The sequence below is a fragment of the Staurois parvus genome, unplaced genomic scaffold (assembly GCF_062004578.1).
Source record: "Staurois parvus isolate SC_StPar_1 unplaced genomic scaffold, SC_StPar_1.0 ptg000449l, whole genome shotgun sequence".
Taxonomy (NCBI): domain Eukaryota; kingdom Metazoa; phylum Chordata; class Amphibia; order Anura; family Ranidae; genus Staurois; species Staurois parvus.
The window spans coordinates 7,337,501-7,357,174 of record NW_028318245.1 but is presented as its reverse complement, the minus strand read 5'-3'; the positions used below and the strand labels follow the sequence as shown (position 1 = coordinate 7,357,174).

The 19,674-nt window shown below is 46.4% G+C and overlaps 1 protein-coding gene across 4 annotated transcripts in view; it reads right to left on the bottom strand.

The window, feature by feature from the left end:
• Nucleotides 1-19,674, bottom strand: part of LOC149453520 (uncharacterized) — a 30,931-nt gene that overhangs the window by 9,519 nt on the left and 1,738 nt on the right. The window contains exons 3-7 of one of the 4 annotated variants that reach the window (XM_089688235.1): nt 18,367-18,555; nt 18,157-18,280; nt 17,841-18,040; nt 17,236-17,341; nt 13,898-16,726 (exon numbers count right to left, since the gene is read on the bottom strand). The exons of 1 other annotated variant lie outside the window; for it this stretch is intronic. In XM_089688235.1, coding sequence (XP_089544361.1) covers nt 14,745-16,726; nt 17,236-17,341; nt 17,841-18,040; nt 18,157-18,280; nt 18,367-18,555 — 2,601 coding nt within the window. In that variant the 3' untranslated portion in view covers nt 13,898-14,744. Of the gene's footprint in view, nt 1-13,897; nt 16,727-17,235; nt 17,342-17,432; nt 17,633-17,840; nt 18,041-18,156; nt 18,281-18,366; nt 18,556-19,674 lie in introns of those variants that run through there. 2 more of the 4 variants (XM_089688236.1, XM_089688237.1) reach the window with 2 other exon arrangements.

Below are 19,674 nucleotides of genomic sequence, written 5' to 3'. Positions count from 1 at the left end.
TGCATTGTATCTCTCTACTCCTGGCCTAGAGGGAAAAAAATTGTGAAAAAAAGAAAAAAAAAAAAGATAAATATATATATATTTAAACATAAAAGAAAAAATACCTAGATCAAGGTTTGATCTAGTTCAGTGCCAGGGTAAGTGTTTGGGTCAAGGTCAGGGTCAAAGGTCAAGGTCAAAAGGGCAGGGCCAAAGGTCAGGATTTTTTTTATTATTACTATTAAATTGGTGTCAGTGTGTTTTAGATTAAAAAAAAATGACAAAAACAAAACGCGCACTATTCTTTCTGGGCTGTACAACAGGTACAGACAACAAATAACATACACATATATGGTATCGCTGCGATCATTAAGAGCTGGAAAATGTATTTTGGGTTGTTCTTTGGTGGTAGCTTATGGTAGAAACACACAGCTAAATTAAAAATAAATATTTTTTTTTTACTATTTTTTTACTATTTTGGGCCAGTTTTCCTTTGATAATAAAAAGAAATCAGATGCTACCCATTACCATTTACCACCAAATGAAAGCCCAATTTGTCCTGAAAAAAACCAAGGTATAATCCACCTGGATGTATAAAGTAGTTGTGATGATATGTACGGTTTTAAAAATAAAAACAGAATGGGGTCCCCTCCGAAATCCATACCAGACCATTATCCAAGCATGGCCTAGTATGGATTTTAAGGGGAACCCCACGCCAAAATGTAAAAATAAAAACAGTGTGGGGTCCCCTCCGAAATCCATACCAGACCATTATCCAAGCATGGCCTAGTATGGATTTTAAGGGGAACGCCATGCCAAAATGTAAAAATAAAATCAGTGTGGGGTCCCCTCCGAAATCCATACCTGACCATTATCCAAGCATGGCCTAGTATGGATTTTAAGGGAAACCCCACTCCAAAATGTAAAAATAAAAACAGTGTGGGGTCCCCTCCGAAATCCATACCAGACCATTATCCAAGCATGGCCTAGTATGGATTTTAAGGGAAACCCCACGCCAAAATGTAAAAATAAAAAGTGTGGGGTCCCCTCCGAAATCCATACCAGACCATTATCCAAGCATGGCCTAGTATGGATTTTAAGGGAAACCCCACGCCAAAATGTAAAAATAAAAAGTGTGGGGTCCCCTCCGAAATCCATACCAGACCATTATCCAAGCATGGCCTAGTATGGATTTTAAGGGGAACCCCACGCCAAAATGTAAAAATACAAAGTGTGAGGTCCCCTCCGAAATCCATACCAGACCATTATCCAAGCATGGCCTAGTATGGATTTTAAGGGGAACCCCATGCCAAAATGTAAAAATAAAAACTGTGTGGGGTCCCCTCCGAAATCCATACCTGACCATTATCCAAGCATGGCCTAGTATGGATTTTAAGGGGAACCCAACACCAAAATTTAAAAATAAAAACAGCGTGGTGTCCTCTCCGAAATCCATACCAGACCATTATCCAAGCATGGCCTAGTATGGATTTTAAGGGAAACCCCACGCCAAAATGTAAAAATAAAAAGTGTGGGGTCCCCTCCGAAATCCATACCAGACCATTATCCAAGCATGGCCTAGTATGGATTTTAAGGGAAACCCCACGCCAAAATGTAAAAATACAAAGTGTGGGGTCCCCTCCGAAATCCATACCAGACCATTATCCAAGCATGGCCTAGTATGGATTTTAAGTGGAACCCCACGCCAAAATGTAAAAATAAAAACTGTGTGGGATCCCCTCCGAAATCCATACCTGACCATTATCCAAGCATGGCCTAGTATGGATTTTAAGGGGAACCCCACACCAAAATTTAAAAATAAAAACAGCGTGGTGTCCTCTCCGAAATCCATACCAGACCATTATCCAAGCATGGCCTAGTATGGTTTTAAGGGGAACCCCACACCAAAATGTTAAAATAAAACCAGTGTGGGATGCCCTCCAAAATCCATACCAGACCATTATCCAAGCATGGCATAGTATGGATTTTAAGGGGAACCCCACGCCAAAATGTAAAAATAAAAAGTGTGGGGTCCCCTCCAAAATCCATACCAGACCCTTATCCAAGCATGTAGCCTTGCAGGTCAGGAAAAGGGGTAGATGAGCAAGCGCCCCCACTTCCTGAACCATACCAGGCCACATGCCCTCAACATGTGGGGTACTTTGAGGTGGGGGGCTCCCCCCAAGCATCTTGTCCCCATGTTGATGAAGACAAGGGTCTCTTACCCACCACCCTGGGTGGTGGATTTGATGGTCTGCGGGCAGGAATCTGAAAGGCTTCTTTAACAAGAGGGCTCCCAGATCCAAGCCCCCCCATGTGAATGTGTATGGGGTACATTGTACCCCTACTCATATACTAAAATATGTAATATATGAAAAAAAAAGGAGCTCTACTCACGTTGCTTGCCTCCCAGAATTTGGCACGTCCATTTCCCACTGATGGTAAATAAACAAAGGGAGGGGGGTCAACGATGACAGCAGATACATAGTTACATAGTTAGTCTGGCTGAAAAAAGACAAAAGTCCATCCAGTTCAACCATTAAAAAGAAAAAAGTGATAATCTTACACCCTCAGTTGATCCAGAGGAAGGCAATAAACCACCAAAGCATGATCCAATTTGCTCCTACAGGGGAAAAAATTCCTTCCTGATCCCCCGAGAGGCAATCGGATATTCCTTGGATCAACTTTCCCTATAAATGTTATATCCAGTTATATTCTGTGTATCCGAGAAAGAATCCAGGACTTTCCTACAGCAATCCAATGAGCTGGCCAGAACCAACTCTTGAGGGAGTCTATTCCACATTTTCACAGCTCTTACTGTGAAGAAACCTTTCAGTGTTTGGAGATTACATTTCTTTTCCTCCAGATGTAAAGAGCACCCCCTTGTCCTCTGTGATGACCTCAGGGGGAATAACTCTACACCAAGTTCACTATATGAACCACTGATGTATTTATACATGGAGATCATATCCCCCCTTATGTATTATACATGGAGATCATATCCCCCTTATGTATTATACATGGAGAACATATCCCCCCCTTATGTATTATACATGGAGATCATATCCCCCCCTTATGTATTTATACATGGTGATCATATCCCCCTTATGTATTATACATGGAGATCATATCCCCCCCCTTATGTATTTATACATGGAGATCATATCCCCCCTTATGTATTATACATGGTGATCATATCCCCCCTTATGTATTATACATGGAGATCATATCCCCCCTTATGTATTATACATGGAGATCATATCCCCCCTTATGTATTATACATGGAGATCATATCCCCCCCTTATGTATTATACATGGAGATCATATCCCCCCTTATGTATTATACATGGTGATCATATCCCCCTTATATATTTTACATGGAGATCATATCCCCCCTTATGTATTATACATGGAGATCATATCCCCCCTTATGTATTATACATGGAGATCATATCCACCCTTATGTATTATACATGGAGATCATATCCCCCCCTTATGTATTATACATGGTGATCATATCCCCCTTATGTATTATACATGGAGATCATATCCCCCTTATGTATTATACATGGAGATCATATCCCCCCTTATGTATTATACATGGAGATCATATCCCCCCTTATGTATTATACATGGAGATCATATTCCCCTTATGTGTTATACATGGAGATCATATCCCCCCTTATGTATTATACATGGAGATCATATCCCCCCTTATGTGTTATACATGGAGATCATACCCCCCTTATGTATTATACATGGAGATCATATCCCCCCCTTATGTATTATACATGGTGATCATAACCCCCTTTATGTATTATACATGGAGATCATATCCCCCCTTATGTATTATACATGGAGATCATATCCCCCTTATGTATTATACATGGAGATCATATCCCCCTTATGTATTATACATGGAGATCATATACCCCCTTATGTATTATACATGGAGATCATATACCCCCTTATGTATTATACATGGAGATCATATCCCCCCTTATGTATTATACATGGAGATCATATCCCCCCTTATGTATTATACATGGAGATCATATCCCCCCTTATGTATTATACATGGAGATCATATCTCCCCCTTATGTATTATACTTATATATATTATTATTTTTACACTGATTGCTTTTACACCCATAAAGGCTGTAAAAGCAATCATTTCTCCTTCTCTCTGGCTGTATTCCTGCAGCCATTGAGAATTATTGTGAGTGCTGTGATTGGTCACAACTTGTCACATGGTACAAGGCTGTGCATTCACAGATTTCACTTGTAGTAAGCAATGATGTCAGGAAGTGACATCTTGCTTATTACTATTCATGTGATCACTGCTTGGCCACTCGGTGATCACATGATCGGGATCTCGCAGAGGTCCTGTACGACGATCGGTGTTCTCCGGACACAGCGGGCACTGGATCACGGTGCCACACACTCCCAGGGAGCGAGCACAGACTAAAATGGTGGGCGTGGTTTATTAACGGCAACCCGCCCCTGCTCTGCTCCCTTCCGGCCGTTTATGTACATGGGACGAGAAGTGGTTAAGGAAGCGTATTTTTGGTGAAGTGTGACAGGACACAGGAAGGTTCTCTGGAGGGTTCTAATGATTCCTGAATATTCTAAGTATCCTGTCATCTACCTGCGCTGGGGGAGGAGCTTCTTCCTGTCATTGATATGGGAGCACAGGTATAGATCATAGCTCACATTACTGCATGCATGGAGCTACCTCGATACATATTACAGATCGGACATATGATGGACAGTGTAGGATCTCTATGCTTGATATGCAGAAATGGGACCCTGAGGGTTGTTGTTCATTGTAATATCTACAAGTCAGGGGCAGACTGACCATTCATGCACTCGGGCAATGCCCGAGGGCCCAGGGTCAGTAGGGGGCCCCATGAGATGCCCCTAGTACCTTTCATAAGCAGGGGCGGACTGACAACTCATGGGGCCCCCCGGGCAATAGGGAATCATGGGGCCCCTGTGTCCTTGCCCAAACTCAAAAAAGCCTATGAAAAAGGTACCAGGGGCATCTCATGGGGCCCCCTACTGACCCTGGGCCCTCGGGCAGTGCCCGAGTTTCCAAATGGTCAGTCCGCCCCTGGCTACAAGTATTCACCTGGATTTCTGTCATCTGTAACAAATATCCTTCTCCGAATAAATGCATCTCTCTGGAAAAGAACTGATAGTTGCTGCGGGAAAAGTCCATTCATAAATATACACCCTGGTCACCCGGAGAAGGGCTGGATCTCCATGTATGAAGTATCTTTGAAGATTCACAAGTATTCACCCGGAATTATGCTGAATGGATGTCTCTCTGGAAAAGAACTCATATATGATAAGAAAACACGGGGGGTTAGGTCGGGGGCGGATTTCGAGGTTGGCTGAGTTTTTTTTTGGGGGGTGTGGGGGTGGGGCAGGGGTGGTGAGTTCGGGGGGGGCGAGTTTCAAGGTCGCCTGAGAGGTTTTTTTTTGTTTGGGGGGGTGGGGCAGGGGTGGTGAGGTCAGGGGGGGCAAGTTTCGAGGTCGTCTGAGATAGTTTTTTTTTTTTTCATTTGGGGGGGTGGGGCGGGAATGTTGAGGTTGGGGGGGTGGGTTTCGAGGTTGGCTGAGATAGTATTTTTTTTGGTTTGGGGGGGTGGGGCGGGGGTGGTGAGGTCGTCTGAGATAGTTTTTTTTTTTCTTGTTTGGGGGTTGGGTCAGGGGTGGTGAGGTCAGGGGGGCCAGGTTTCGAGGTCGTCTAAGATAGGTTTTTTTGTTTGTTTGAGGGGGTGGGTCGGGAGTGGTGAGGTCGGGAGGGCTGGTTTCGAGGTCGTCTGAGATCGTTTTTTTTGGTTTGGGGGGCGGGGTGGGGGTAGCTAGGTCAGGGGCGTGGGTATTGAAGTTGGCTGAGATAGTTTTTTTTTTTGGTTTGGGGGGGTGGGGCGGGGGTGGTGAGGTCGCCTGAGATAGTTTGTTTTTTTTGTTTGGGGGGGTTGCAACGAGGGAGGTGAGGTTGGGGGGCGGGTTTCGAGATTGTCTGAGATAGTTTATTTTTTGGTTTGGGGGGGTGTGGCGGGGGTGGTGAGGTCGTGGGGGGCGGGTTTCCAGGTCGTCTGAGATAGTTTTTTTTTTTGGTTTGGTGGGGTGGGGGTACTGAGGTCAGGGGGGCGGATATTGAAGTCGGCTGAGAAAGTTTTTTTTTTGTTTGGGGGGGTGGGGCGGGGGTGGTGAGGTCGTCTGAGATAGTTTGTTTTTTTGGTTTGGGGGGGTTTCAACGGGGGAGGTGAGGTTGGGGGGAGGGTTTCGAGATTGTCTGAGATTGTTTTTTTTTTGGTTTGGGGGGTTGGGGCAGGGGTGATGAGGTCGGGGGGGTGGGTTTCCAGGTCGTCTGAGATAGTTTTTGTTTGGTTTGCGGTGGTGGGGCGGGGGTGGAGAGGTCAGGGGGGGCTGATTTCGAGGTCGCCTGAGATAGTTTTCTTTTTGGTTTGAGGAGGCGGGGTGGGGGTGGTGAGGTCGGGGGGTGGGTATTGAAGTCGGCTGAGATAGTTTTTTTTGGTTTGGGGGGGTGGGGCGGGGGTGGTGAGGTCGGGGGCGCGGGTATTGAAGTCAGCTGATAGTTTTTTTTTTTTGGTTTGGGGGGGTGGGGCGGGGGTGGTGAGGTCGTCTGAGATAGTTTGTTTTTTTGGTTTGGGGGGGTTGCAACGAGGGAGGTGAGGTTGGGGGGCGGGTTTCGAGATTGTCTGAGATAGTTTTTTTTTTGTTTGGGGGGGTGGGGCGGGAGTGGTGAGGTCGTGGGGGGCGGGTTTCCAGGTCATCTGAGAGGTTTTTTTTTGTTTGGTGGGGTGGGGCAGGGGTGGTGAGGTCAGGGGGGGCAAGTTTCGAGGTCGTCTGAGATAGTTTTTTTTTCATTTGGGGGGGTGGGGCGGGAATGGTGAGGTTGGGGGGGTGGGTTTCGAGGTCGGCTGAGATAGTATTTTTTTTGGTTTGGGGGAGTGGGGCGGGGGTGGTGAGGTCGCCTGAGATAGTTTTTTTTTTTCTTGTTTGGGGGTTGGGTCGGGGGTGGTGAGGTCAGGGGGGCCAGGTTTCGAGGTCATCTAAGATAGGATTTTTTGTTTGTTTGAGGGGGTGGGTCGGGAGTGGTGAGGTCGGGGATGCGGGTATTGAAGTCGTCTGAGATAGTTTGTTTTTTTGGTTTGGGGGGGTTGCAACGAGGGAGGATGAGGTTGGGGGGCAGGTTTTGAGATTGTCTGAGATAGTTTATTTTTTGTTTTGGGGGAGTGGGGCGGGGATGGTGAGTATGGGGGGTGGGTTTTGAGGTCATCTGAGATAGTTTTTTTTGGTTTGGGGGGTGGGGCGGGGGTGGTGAGGATGGGGGGGCGGGTTTTGAGGTCATCTGACATAGTTTTTTTGTGGTTTGGGGAAGTAGGGAGGGGGTGGGGAGATTGAAGGTGCGGGCTTCAAAATCGGCTGAGTTTTTTTTTTTTTGGTTTTGGAGGGTGGGGCGGAGGTGGTGAGGTCGGGGGGGGGGCAGGTTTCGAGGTTGTCGAGATAATTTTTCTTTGTTTGAGGGGTGGGTCGGGGTGGTGAGGTCGGGGGGCGAGTTTCGAGGTCGTCTTAGTTTTTTTTTGTTTGAGGGGTTGCAACGGGGGGGGGTGAGGTCGGGGGGGCGGGTTTCGACATCGTCTTTTTTTTTGGTTTAGGGGGGTGGGGCGAGGGTAGTGAGGTCTGGGGGCAGGTTTTCAGGTCATCTGAGATATTTTTTTCAGGTTTGGGGGGGTGGGGCGGGGGTGGTGAGGTCGGGTTTCGAAGTCGGCTGAGATTGTTTGTTTATTGGTTTGGGGGGGTGCGGCGGGGGTGGTGAGGTCGGGAGGGTGGGTTTTGAAGTCAGCTGAGTTTTTTTTGTTTGGGGGGTGGGGCAGGGGTGGTGAGGTCGGGGGGGCGTGTTTTGAGGTCATCTGGGATAGTTTTTTTTTGTTTGGGGGGGTGGGGAGGGGGAGGTGAGGTCGGGGGGACGGGTTTCGAGGTCATCCGAGATAGTTTTTTTTTTTTTTGGTTTGGGGGTGTGGGGCGGGGGTGGTGAAGATGGAGGAGTGGGTTTTGAGATCATCTGAGATAGTTTTTTTTTGTTTGGGGGGGTGGGGCGGGGATGGTGAATATGGGGGGTGGGTTTTGAGGTCATCTGAGATAGTTTTTTTTGGTTTGGGGGGTGGGGCGGGGGTGGTGAGGATGGGGGGGCGGGTTTTGAGGTCATCTGACATAGTTTTTTTGTGGTTTGGGGAAGTAGGGAGGGGGTGGGGAGGTTGAAGGTGCGGGCTTCAAAATCGGCTGAGTTTTTTTTTTTTTGGTTTTGGAGGGTGGGGCGGGGGTGGTGAGGTCGGGGGGGCAGGTTTCGAGGTTGTCTGAGATAGTTTGTTTTTTTTTTGGGGGGGGTTGCAACTGGGGTGGTGAGGTCGGGGGGGGGGGGTTTTGAGGTCGTCTGAGAGTTTTTTTTTTTTTTGTTTCTGGGTGGGGAGGGGGTGGTGAGGTCGGGGGGGCGGGTTTCGAGGCCGTCTGGGATAGTTTGTTTTTTTGGTTTGGGGGGCTTCTACGGGGGTGGTGAGGTCGGGGGGACTGGTTTCGAGGTCGTCTGAGATAGTTTGTTTTTTCTGTTTGTGGGGTTGCAAAGGGGGTGGTGAGGTTTGGTGGTGGGTTTCGAGGTCGTCTGAGAAATTTTTTTTTTTCATTTTGGGGGGTGGAGCGGGGGTGGTGAGGTCAGGGGGTGGGTTTCAAAGTCCTCTGAGATATTTTTTTTTGGTGTTTAGGGGGGTGGGGCGGGGTGGTGAGGTCGGGGGTTCGGGTTTCGAGGTCGTCTGGGATATTTTTTTTTTTTGGGGGGGGTGGGGCGGGGATGGTGAGTATGGGGGGGTGGGTTTTGAGGTCATCTGAGAGTTTTTTTTTTGTTTGGGGGGTGGGGCGGGGGTGGTGAGGATGGGGGGGTGGGTTTTGAGGTCATCTGACATATTTTGTTTTTTTTGTTTGGGGTGTTGCAACTGGGGTGGTGCGTGGTCGGGAGATGGGATTCAAGGTCGTCTGAGATAAACTATCTCAAAACAAAACTTGTTTTGGGGTGGTGCGGGGGTGGTGAGGTCGATGGGGCGGGTTTCGAGGTAGTCTGGGATAGTTTGTTTTTTTGGTTTGGGGGGCTTCTATGGGGGTGGTGAGGTCGGGGGGACTGGTTTTGAGGTCGTCTCAGTTAGTTTGTTTTTTTTTTGTTTGGGGGTGGGACGAGGATGCTTTGGTCGGGGGGGGGGGTTTCGAGGTCGGCTGAGATAGTGTTTTTTTTTTGGTTTTTTTGGGGGGGTGAGGTTGGGGGGGCAGCAAGTTTTGAAGTCGGCTGAGAGGTTTTATTTTGGTTTGGGGGGGTTGGGCGGGGGTGGTGAAGTCGAGGGAGGCGGGTTTCGAGGTCGTCTGAGAGTTTTTTTTTTGTTTGGGGGGCTGCAACGGGGGTGGTGAGGTTTGGGGGAGGGTTTCGAGGTCGTCGGAGATATTTTTTTTTTCATTTGAGGGGGTGGGGGTGGTGATGTCGATGGGTGGGTTTCGAGGTCTGATATTTTTTATTTTTGGTTTAGGGGGGTGGGGCGGGGGTGGTGAGGTCGGGGGCGTGGGTTTCGAGGTCAGCTGAGATGTTTTTTTTTGTTTGAGGGGGTGGGGCGGGGGTGGTGAGGTCGGGGGGGCAAGTTTAGAAGTCGGCTGAGTTTTTTTTTTGGTTTGAGGGGGCGGGTTTCAAGGTCGTCTGAGATAGTTTTTTTTGTTTGTTTGAGGGGTGGGGCAGGGGTGGTGACGTCAGGGGGGCAAGATTCAAAGTCGGCTGATAGTTTTTTTTTGTTTGGGGGGTGGGGGTGATGAGGTCAGGGGGGCGGGTTTCGAGGTCGTTTAGGATACTTTGTTTTTTGGTTTGGCGGGGCTGCAACGGGGGTGGTGAGGTCGGGGGGTGGGTTTCGAGGTCTGAGATATTTTTTTGTTTGGGCGGTTGCAACAGGGGGGTGAGGCCGGAGGGGCTTGTTTTGAGATCGTCTGAGATAGTTTATTTTTTGGTTTGGAGGGGTGGGGGTGGTGAGGTCGGCGGGGGCAATATTCGAATATGACTGAGATAGTTTTATTTTGGTTTGGGGGGTGAGGCGGGGGTGGTGAGGTCGGGGGGCGGGTTTCGAGGTCATCTGAGATATTTTTTTTTTTTTGGTTTTGAGGTGGGGCAGGGGTGGTGAGGTCGGGTTTCAAGGTCATCTGAGATAGTTTTTTTGGTTTGGCGGGAGTGGGGCAGTGGTTGTGAGGTCAGGGGGCAGGTTTCAAAGTCAGCTGAGTTTTTTTTTGTTTGGGGTGTGGGGCAGGGGGTGGTTACGGCAGGGGGGGCTGGTTTCAAGGTCATCTGAGATAGTTTGTTTTTTTGTTTGGGGGGTTGCAATGGGGAGGGTGAGGTCGGGGGGTGAGTTTTGAGGTCGTCTGAGATAGTTTTTTTTTTCTTTGGGGGGGTGGGGTGGGGCTAGTGAGGTGGGGGGGCGGGTTTCGAGGTCGTCTGGGATAGTTTGTTTTTTTGGTTTGGGGAGGTAAGACGGGGGTGGTGAGGTCAGGGGGCAAGATTCAAAGACGGCTGATAGGTTTTTTCTTGTTTGGGGGGCTTCTACGGGCGTGGTGAGGTCGGGGGGGGTGGGTTTCGTAGTCATCTGAGATATTTTTTTTTTTTTGGTTTGGGGGTGGGGCAGAGGTGGTGAGGTCAGGGGGCGGGTTTCAAAGTCGGCTGAGATAGTTTTTTTTTGTTTAGGGGGGTGGGGCGGTGAGGTCGGGGGGCAGGTTTTGAGGTCATCTGAGATATTTTTCTCAGGTTTAGGGGGGTGGTGAAGTCGGGGGGGTGGGTTTCAAAGTCGGCTGAGATAGTTTGTTTATTGGTTTGGGGGGGTGGGGCGGGGGGTGGTGAGGTCAGGGAGTGGGTTTCAAAGTCAGCTGAGATAGGTTTTTTTTGGTTGGGGGCGGGGGTGGTGAGGTCGGGGGGAGCGGGTTTCGAGGTCTGGGATAATTTTTTTTGGTTTGGGGGGAGTGCGGCGGTGGTGAGGTTAGGGGGCGTGTTTTGAAGTCGTCTGGGATAGTTTTTTTTTGTTTAGGGGGTACGGCGGGGGTGGTGAGGTCGGGGGGGCAAGATTCGAATCCGGCTGATAGTTTTTTTTTTTGTTTGGGGGGGTGGGGAGGGGGTGGTGAGGTCGGGGGGGGCAGGTTAGTTTTTTTTTTGTTTGGGGGGGTGGGGAGGTCGGGGGGCAGGTTTCAAGGTTGTCTGAGATATTTTTTTTTTGGTTTCGGGGTGGGGCAGAGGTGGTGAGGTTGGGGGGGCGGGTTTCGAGGTCATCTGAGTTTTTTTTTTGTGGTTTGGGGGGGTGGGGCGGGGGTTCTGAGGTCAGGGGGCGGGTTTTGAAGTCGGCTGAAATAGTTACTTTTTGTTTGGGGGGGTGGGGCGGGGGTGGTGAGATCGAGGGGGGCGGGTTTCGAGGTTGTCTGAGATAGTGATTTTTTTTGTTTGGGGGGTTGCAACGGGGGGGTGAGGTCGGGGGGGTGGGTTTTGAGGTCGTCTGAGAGTTTTGTTTTTTTTTGGTTTGGGGGGTGGGGCGAGGGTGGGGAGTTTCGAGGTCGTCTGGGATAGTTCGTTTTTCTGGTTTGGGGGGCTGCAACGTGGGTGGTGGTCGGGGTGGCGGGTTTCGAAGTCGGCTGAGTTTTTTTTTTTGGTTTGGGGGGGTGGGTCGGGGGTGGTGAGGTCGGAGGGGCGGGTTTCGATGTTGGCTGAGATGTTTTTTTTGGTTTGGGGGGTGGTGTGTTCAGACCCGGGAACTCAGCTCAGGGATGGTGGGAACCCCTCATAATGGACACAGCGGGTGTACAGACCCGGGAACTCTCCAACATCCATCAAACACTGAAATATCAGTTTTGTGTGGACTGACATATCAAATAATAGACACCACACAGAGGCATTATACAAAACACTCTTTTATTGATTATAGAAACACAGCTTTTATCCTTTCCAAGTTTTATGTGACGTAACATATTCCCCATGTTACGCAATGTTTTAAAATGACTTTTGAAAGTGTCCAACAACTGCCGGCTTAGGAACACCCACCTTCCAGGGGGCCCATTATTCAATTCTAAGATTTATCCCCAGTATTTGGTCATGTGTGCATCATAAAGGAGTTACAGTATCTGAAAAGGCCCAAAGCAGCTTTCTTTGAACAGCTTTTCTCTGGAAGGTGTCACTGGAAGCTCTCCACATCTACATCCTCCAAGGTAGGTGGCAGTGGTGGGCCCAAAAACGTTCATTGTGGCCCAACCATCAGCAGCTATGCCACCGCAGGCAACAAAACGTTGAATTAAAAAAATAAGTCACAGTCTGTAAATGTTCAATATACAAAAAAGCTGAAAACCGAAACAAAATTATTATTATTGAATTATTAAAACAAAAAAACTGGTTGTTTTCTCTCCCAGATACAGTGGACAACCTTCCAGTATTCAATAGAAAAAGCATTTTGTAATAAATATTAGAATATTCAAAAGAGATTGCACCAAAAATTCAACAGTGGTCCTTAACATGTTGGCTCTTCTTCAAACCCCTAATTTTAACACCAACCATGTAACTGACAGTTCTTCATCTCTAGAAGCCACTCCAATCTTTGAAAGGTAAGTCCATAAAAAAAATCTATTTCATGCACTTCATGGACATCTTCATGGAGTTGACTCTTCCATCCATCAAAGTTGGTTTTTCCATAACCATCATATGTTACTGACAGTTCTTTATCTTTAGAACAGACCTTTAAAAAAAGTAGGTCCACCAAAAATCTATTTCATGGACTTCCTTAGTGGACTCTAACATCGTGTTGGTTCTTCCTTGAACCATCTTATATCACTGATATCTCTTCATCTCCAGAACATACTGTATGCCAAGCTTCAAAAAGTAGGTCCACCAAAAATCTATTTCATGGACTTCCTTAGTGGACTCTAACATCGTGTTGGTTCTTCCTTGAAGAGATATCAGTGATATATGATGGTTCAAGGAAGAGCCAACACAATGTAAGAGTCCACGAAATAGATTTTTGGTGGACTTACTTTTTGAAGCTTTGCATATGTTCTGGAGATGAAGAGATATCAGTGATATATGATGGTTCATCTCGAGAACATATGCCAAGCTTCAAAAAGTAGATCCACCAAAAATCTATTTCATGGACTTCCTTAGTGGACTCTATTGTTCTTGTGACCTAACCCATGTGAAGGTAGATGATAAAGATGTAAAGCACATTATGGGGGGGGGGGGAGGGGAGCAGCAGTCAGGAGGGGCCAGTGTGTTAAGAAAACAAGTAATGGTGGTTGAGCATTCCAAATTCCTACAGACGAGGCATATCCCTTTAGTACCTTTCCAGTGTCCAGTCAAAGATGTAGGCTGAAACAGGCATGCTTTCATCTCTGCCTTCTATAGGTTGATGAAGCCAGGAGAAGGAGCCATAGAGGAGTCATAGCAAAGGCTCCCAACGATGAGGGAAAAAGATCTAACAGAGAAAAAAATATGAAGGAACCTGCGAGAAATTCAAAATTTGAATTTCAAATAGAATAAAATAAAATGGAAAGAATATCACCATCTTTTGAAAAGAATAGAATATAACCTAATAGAATAGAAAATAATAAAATAAAACAGAATAGAATAGAAAAGAACAGAAAAGAATACAAAGAAATCAAATAGAAAAGAATAGACTAAAGTAGAGAGAATATAGCCATCTTCCAAAATTCCAATTTAAAAAAAGGATGGAATAGAATAAAAAAAAAATAAAATATAAAAAAAAGAAAAGAATACAAAGAAATAAAATAGAAAAGAATAGAATAAAGAAGAGAGAATATAGCCGTCTTCCAAAATTCTGATTTCGAAAAAAGGATGGAATAGACAAAAAAAAGAATAGAATATAAAACAACAGAAAAGAATACAAAGAAATAAAGTAGAAAAGAATAGAAGAAAGTAGAGAGAATATAGCCATCTTCCAAAATTCCAATTTCAAAAAAGGATGGAATAGAATAAAAAAAAAAGAATAGAATAGAAAACAACAGAAAAGAATACAAAGAAATAAAGTAGAAAAGAATAGAAGAAAGTAGAGAGAATATAGCCATCTTCCAAAATTCCAATTTCAGAAAAGGATGGAATAGAATAAAAAAAAAAGAATAGAATATAAAAGAATAGAATAGAAAATAAAGGAATAGAATAAAATAGAAAGAATATAGCCATCTTCCAAACTCCAAAAAGAATAGAACCAGCTATTATTCACAATGAATTCAGATCGATTTGACATTTTCGAATTCGATTTTAATTCTTCCAATCCATCCTTCAGGATCTCATTGTTGCTATGGAATCTGAGGTTTGGTCCAAGCCTCATCGAGTGACAAAGGTCCAAGAATATTTACATTGTCTGTATTGGCAAAGGTTATACCAGGACAGGGGTGGACTGACCATTCGAGCACTCGGGCACTGCCTGAGGGCCCGGGGTCAGCAGGGGGCCCCATGAAATGCCCCTGGTACCTTTTTTATAGGCTTTTTTGGGTGTGCTTTGAGTGTGGGCAAGGACACAGGGGCCCCATGATCCCCTATTGCCCGGGGGCCCCATGAGTTGTCAGTCCACCCCTGTACCAGGATATAGTCCAGTGACCAAGAGAGACGCAGGTGAATGTTGCCTGCAGACAGACTGCCATCTAAAACAGCCGTATCCCCCTCCTGATTCAAGCTAATCCTTGTGGTTTGACAGGCCAAGGCCAAGACCAGGCCCATTAGGCCGATTGTCTGCTTCAGTGTGCTCTACGTGAGTGCTCTGGTGCTTCAGAAGATTGGACTTGTTCTTGAAGCACTTGCCACACTCAGAACACGAGTAGGGTTTCTCCCCAGAGTGGGCCTTCAGGTGGGTCACCAGAATCCCCTTCTGGCGAAAACACTTTCCACACTCTGTGCAGGCATACGGTTTCTCACCCGTGTGAATACGCTGATGCTTTACCAGCTCTGTCTTGCGCGAGAAGGACCTCCCGCATTCTGTACACAAGTAGGGCCGAGCACCCGTGTGGACCTTTAAGTGCTCTCGGAGGATGGACTGATGAGCAAAATACTTCCCGCACTCTTTGCAAGGGAAAGGCCTTTCGCCCGTGTGAGTCCTGCGGTGCTTAACCAGCTGTGAGTTGCGAGGGAAACACTTGCCGCAGTCGGGGCACAAAAATGGCTTATTTCCCGTGTGGACCTTCCGGTGTTCCAAGAGGAGGGAGTTGTAAGCGAAGCTCTTCCCGCAATCTGCACAGGAAAATGGCTTCTCACCAGAATGGATGCGGCGGTGTTTGACCAAGGAGGTCTTCAGCGGAAAGCTCTTGCCGCAATCGTCGCAGGTAAAAGGCTTTTCACCCGTGTGAAATCTCTGGTGGTTTTCCAGTTGCGACTTGCGCTTGAATGCCTTGCCACACTCTGAACAGACGTGAGGCATGTTGCCAACGTGTTTCCTGCGGTGTTTGATGAGGACGGTCTCTTGGGTGAAGCATTTGCCACATTCGGGGCAAGGGAACATGTTATTGAACACAGGACTGGCAACAGGGTGAGACAAGGTCCAGCCATGCACAGATTGTTCAACCAGTGGATCGATACTGTGAAGTCCTGGATGAAGATATCTGGTAGTAGGGTATTGACGGATATGAAGGGTAATAGGATCTAGACAGACACCTCTGGCAGTTGGGTCAGGTTGGAGATGTGGGGTGATGGGATCTGGATAAAGGCCTGGGGTAATGGGATCGAAATGGACATGGTGGGTGATAGGGTCAGGACATACATTTCTGGTAGCATGATCTTGATGGATGTGTCGTGTTATTGCGTGTAGACCTAGACTTTTGTTATTGAGATCTGGATGGAGATGTGATGTAATGTGAAGATGGGGGCTATTGGGGTCTAGACATTGACCTCTAGTAGTGGGAACTGGACGGAGATGTGTTGTTCTAAGTTCTGGACATAGACTTCTAGTAGTGGAATCTGGATGGAGATGTGGTGCAATGGGGTCTGGACATTGACTTCTAGTAGTGGGATCTGGACACTGACTTCTGGTAGTGGGATCTGGTTGAAGATGTGGTTTATTGAGGTTTGCACGTTGACTTCTAGCAGTGGGATCTGGATGGAGATGCTGTGTAATAGGACCTGGACATTGACTTCTAGTAGTTGGATCTGGATGGGGATGTCGTGTAATAGGATCTGGACATTGACTTCTAGTAGTTGGATCTGGGCACTGACTTCTGGTAGTGGGATCTGGATGGAGATGTCGCGTAATGGGATCTGAACATTGACTTCTAGTAGTGGGATCTGGAAGGAGATGTGTTGTTCTAAATTCTGGACCTAGACATCTGGTAGTGGGATTTGGATGGAGATGTGGTGTAATAGGGTCTGAACAGAGACTTCTGGTGGTGGGACCTGGATGTAAAGGAGATGTTAAGGAGTCTAGACCAACACTTCTGTTAGTGAGATTTGAATGGAGATCTGGTGTAATGGCATCTGGACCCTGACTGAGAGTAGGATCTGAATGAAGATGTGGTGTAACGGGGTCTAGACGTTGACTTCTTGTAGTGGGATCTGGATGAAGATTTGAGGCAGTGATGTTTAAATCCAGAGAATGATCCATTGGGTTATCTTCGGTTTTGAATTCCACCAAAAGAGGTCTACATGAGGTGATTGCGCAGCTCTGTCCACCTGTCAAAGATAAAAACAAAGGGACTCTCACTTTTTATGGGAATATTGCCTTTTACATCTTACTAGCTTTACAAATATGACATCCTTTGTTCATTTCATGATTCCGTTCCAGAAAAAATAAGTTTCATCTAATCCAACTACGGACTGCAGCCCTGAAGTGAAATTAAAATTTGCGCGGATAGCAGAGAAATCACAGTTCATCGAACCAAAATGAGAGTAACCTTTTTGCTGTGCAGTTCAGGGGTTAGGCAACCTTGGCACTCCAGCTGTGATGAAACTACAAATCCCACCATGCCTCTGGGAGTTATGCCAATGTCTGTTAAAGTCTTGCAATGCCTCATGGGACTTGTAATTCCGCAACAGCTGGAGAGCTGAAATCACCGATCCCCTCGTGCAGTTATAACATCTTGTAATACGTAATACAACTTCAACATAATTCCAGAGATTGTTATAGTGATTGAACAAGGAGAATCTCTATCTATTATCTGGATTTAGCATGTGCTACTCACCAGTTCTGGTCTCTGGAGGACTTTTCTCCTCCTTACATGGATGATCAGCTCTATTACAAGTCGTGTTCTCCAGATAAGCACCATGAATGTTGATTAGGTCCTCAGCCTGTAGAAAACAAAGTTTTACTGCATTGATCCTAAAACTATCTTACAAAATATACAGTATTTGCTCTACGAAACTTAGCAAGAGTCTCCACCTGATCCTCCTGAGGGGTCTCCTGATGTTCCTGTGTGGAGTCCCAGGAATACAGAGGACAGGGACATCTCTCTGGTGGGTTCCCATTACTGGATCCATCTACCTGATGACAGTGAGGGATGTTGGGCCCTTCCTGTGTGGAATCCCAGGAATACAGAGGACGGGGACATCTCTCTGGTGGGTTCCCATTACTGGATCCATCTACTTGATGATGGTGAGGGATGATGTGATATTCATATGTTGAATCCAGGGAATACAGAGGACAGGGACATCTCTCTGGTGGGTTCCCTTTACTGGATCCATCTACCTGATGACAGTGAGGGATGATGTGATCTTCATATGTGAAATCCCGGGAATACAGAGGATGGGGACATCTCTCTGGTGGGTTCCCATTACTGGATCCATCTACCTGATGATGGTGGAGGATGCTGTGACCTTCCTGTGTGGAATCCTGGGAAAACAGAGGAAGGGGACATCTCTCTGGTGGGTTCCCATGACTGGATCCATCTACCTGATGATGGTGAAAGATGGTATGATCTTCATATGTGGAATCCTGGGAATACAGAGGACAGGGACACCTTTCTGGTGGGTTCCCATTACTGGATCCATCTGTAGGAAACAGACACACTGACTGAATACATTGTTTCTATGTGTTTATCAGATGATGGGGGATCTAGGTGGACCCTCCGTACTGCTCTCTCCTTTACAATAAAGTCTCCTCTTACCCGGTGATGTGAGGGGCGGCTGATTGTCCATCATGACGTCCTTGTAGAGGTCCTTGTGTCCTTCTAAATACTCCCACTCCTCCATGGAGAAATAGACAGTGACATCCTGACACCTTATAGGAACCTGACACACACAATGACACCGTCACCATCCAGACACATCCCTTGTCTGTTACTGGAGAATGTCCCAGAATTCCCGACACCGCTCACCTCTCCTGTCAGCAGATTGATGATCTTCTGGGTGACTTCCAGAATCTTCGTAGTGTTATTTTTCTTGGGTGTCAGTGGGGGAGGTGGAGGGTCTGGGATGGGTCTCTGGACACGACTAAATTCCCTGGACAGACGTGGATGAGTGCTGGTTGTCACATGATCACCAGACACCTTCAAAGGTCCATAATCCTATAATGTGCAATTCATTTTATATACAATCTAAAAAGATGAAAACTATTATCAACTAACAATAGTGATGTCATGTGACCTCCCACAATCCTCCTCACCTCTCTGGTCAGGTCTGTTTTATTAATAGAGATGAGAGTGACGTCATGTGACCTCCCAGAATCCTCCTCACCTCTCCGGTCAGGTCTTTGTTTTATTAATAGAGATGAGTGATGTCACATGACCTCCCAGAATCCTCATCACCTCTCCGGTCAGGTCTGTGTTTTATTACTAGAGATGAGAGTGACGTCATGTGACCTCCCAGAATCCTCTTCACCTCTCCGGTCAGGTCTTTTATTAATAGAGATGAGAGTGACGTCATGTGACCTCCCAGAATCCTCCTCACCTCTCCGGTCAGGTCTGTGTTTTATTAATAGAAATAAAAGTAATGTCGTGTGACCTCCCAGAATCCTCCTCACCTCCCTGGTCAGGTCTGTGTTTTATTAATAGAGATGAGAGTGACGTCATGTGACCTCCCAGAATCCTCCTCACCTCTCCAGTCAGGTCTGTGTTTTATTAACCACTTGCCCTCCTGAGGATTTACCCCCCTAATGACCAGGCCTCTTTTTGCTACTCGGCGCTGCACTAATTCAACTGATAATTGCGCGGTCATGCAATGCTGCACCCAAACGATATTTACGTCCTTTTTTTCACACAAATAGAGCTTTCTTTCGGTGGTATTTGATCACCTGTGCGCTTTTTATTTTTCACGCTATAAACAAAAAAAGACCAAAAATTCTGAAGAAAAACAATATTTTTTACTTTCAGCTATAAAAAATATATAGTAAACTCAAAGTTAATTATAAATTTAGGCCAAAATGTATTCTGCTACATGTTTTTGGTAAAAAAAATCACAATAAGTGTATATTGATTGCTTTGTGTGAAAGTTATAGTGCCTACAAACTATGGTATAGATACTGTAATTTACGCCATTTTTTTGCTATACAGCGCTGCGCTAGTTTAACAGACAATTGCGCGGTCATGCAATACGGTACATAAATGAAATTTACATCCTTTTTTTCCCCACAAATAGAGCTTTCTTTCGGTGGTATTTGATCGCCTGTGCGTTTTTAATTTTTTGCG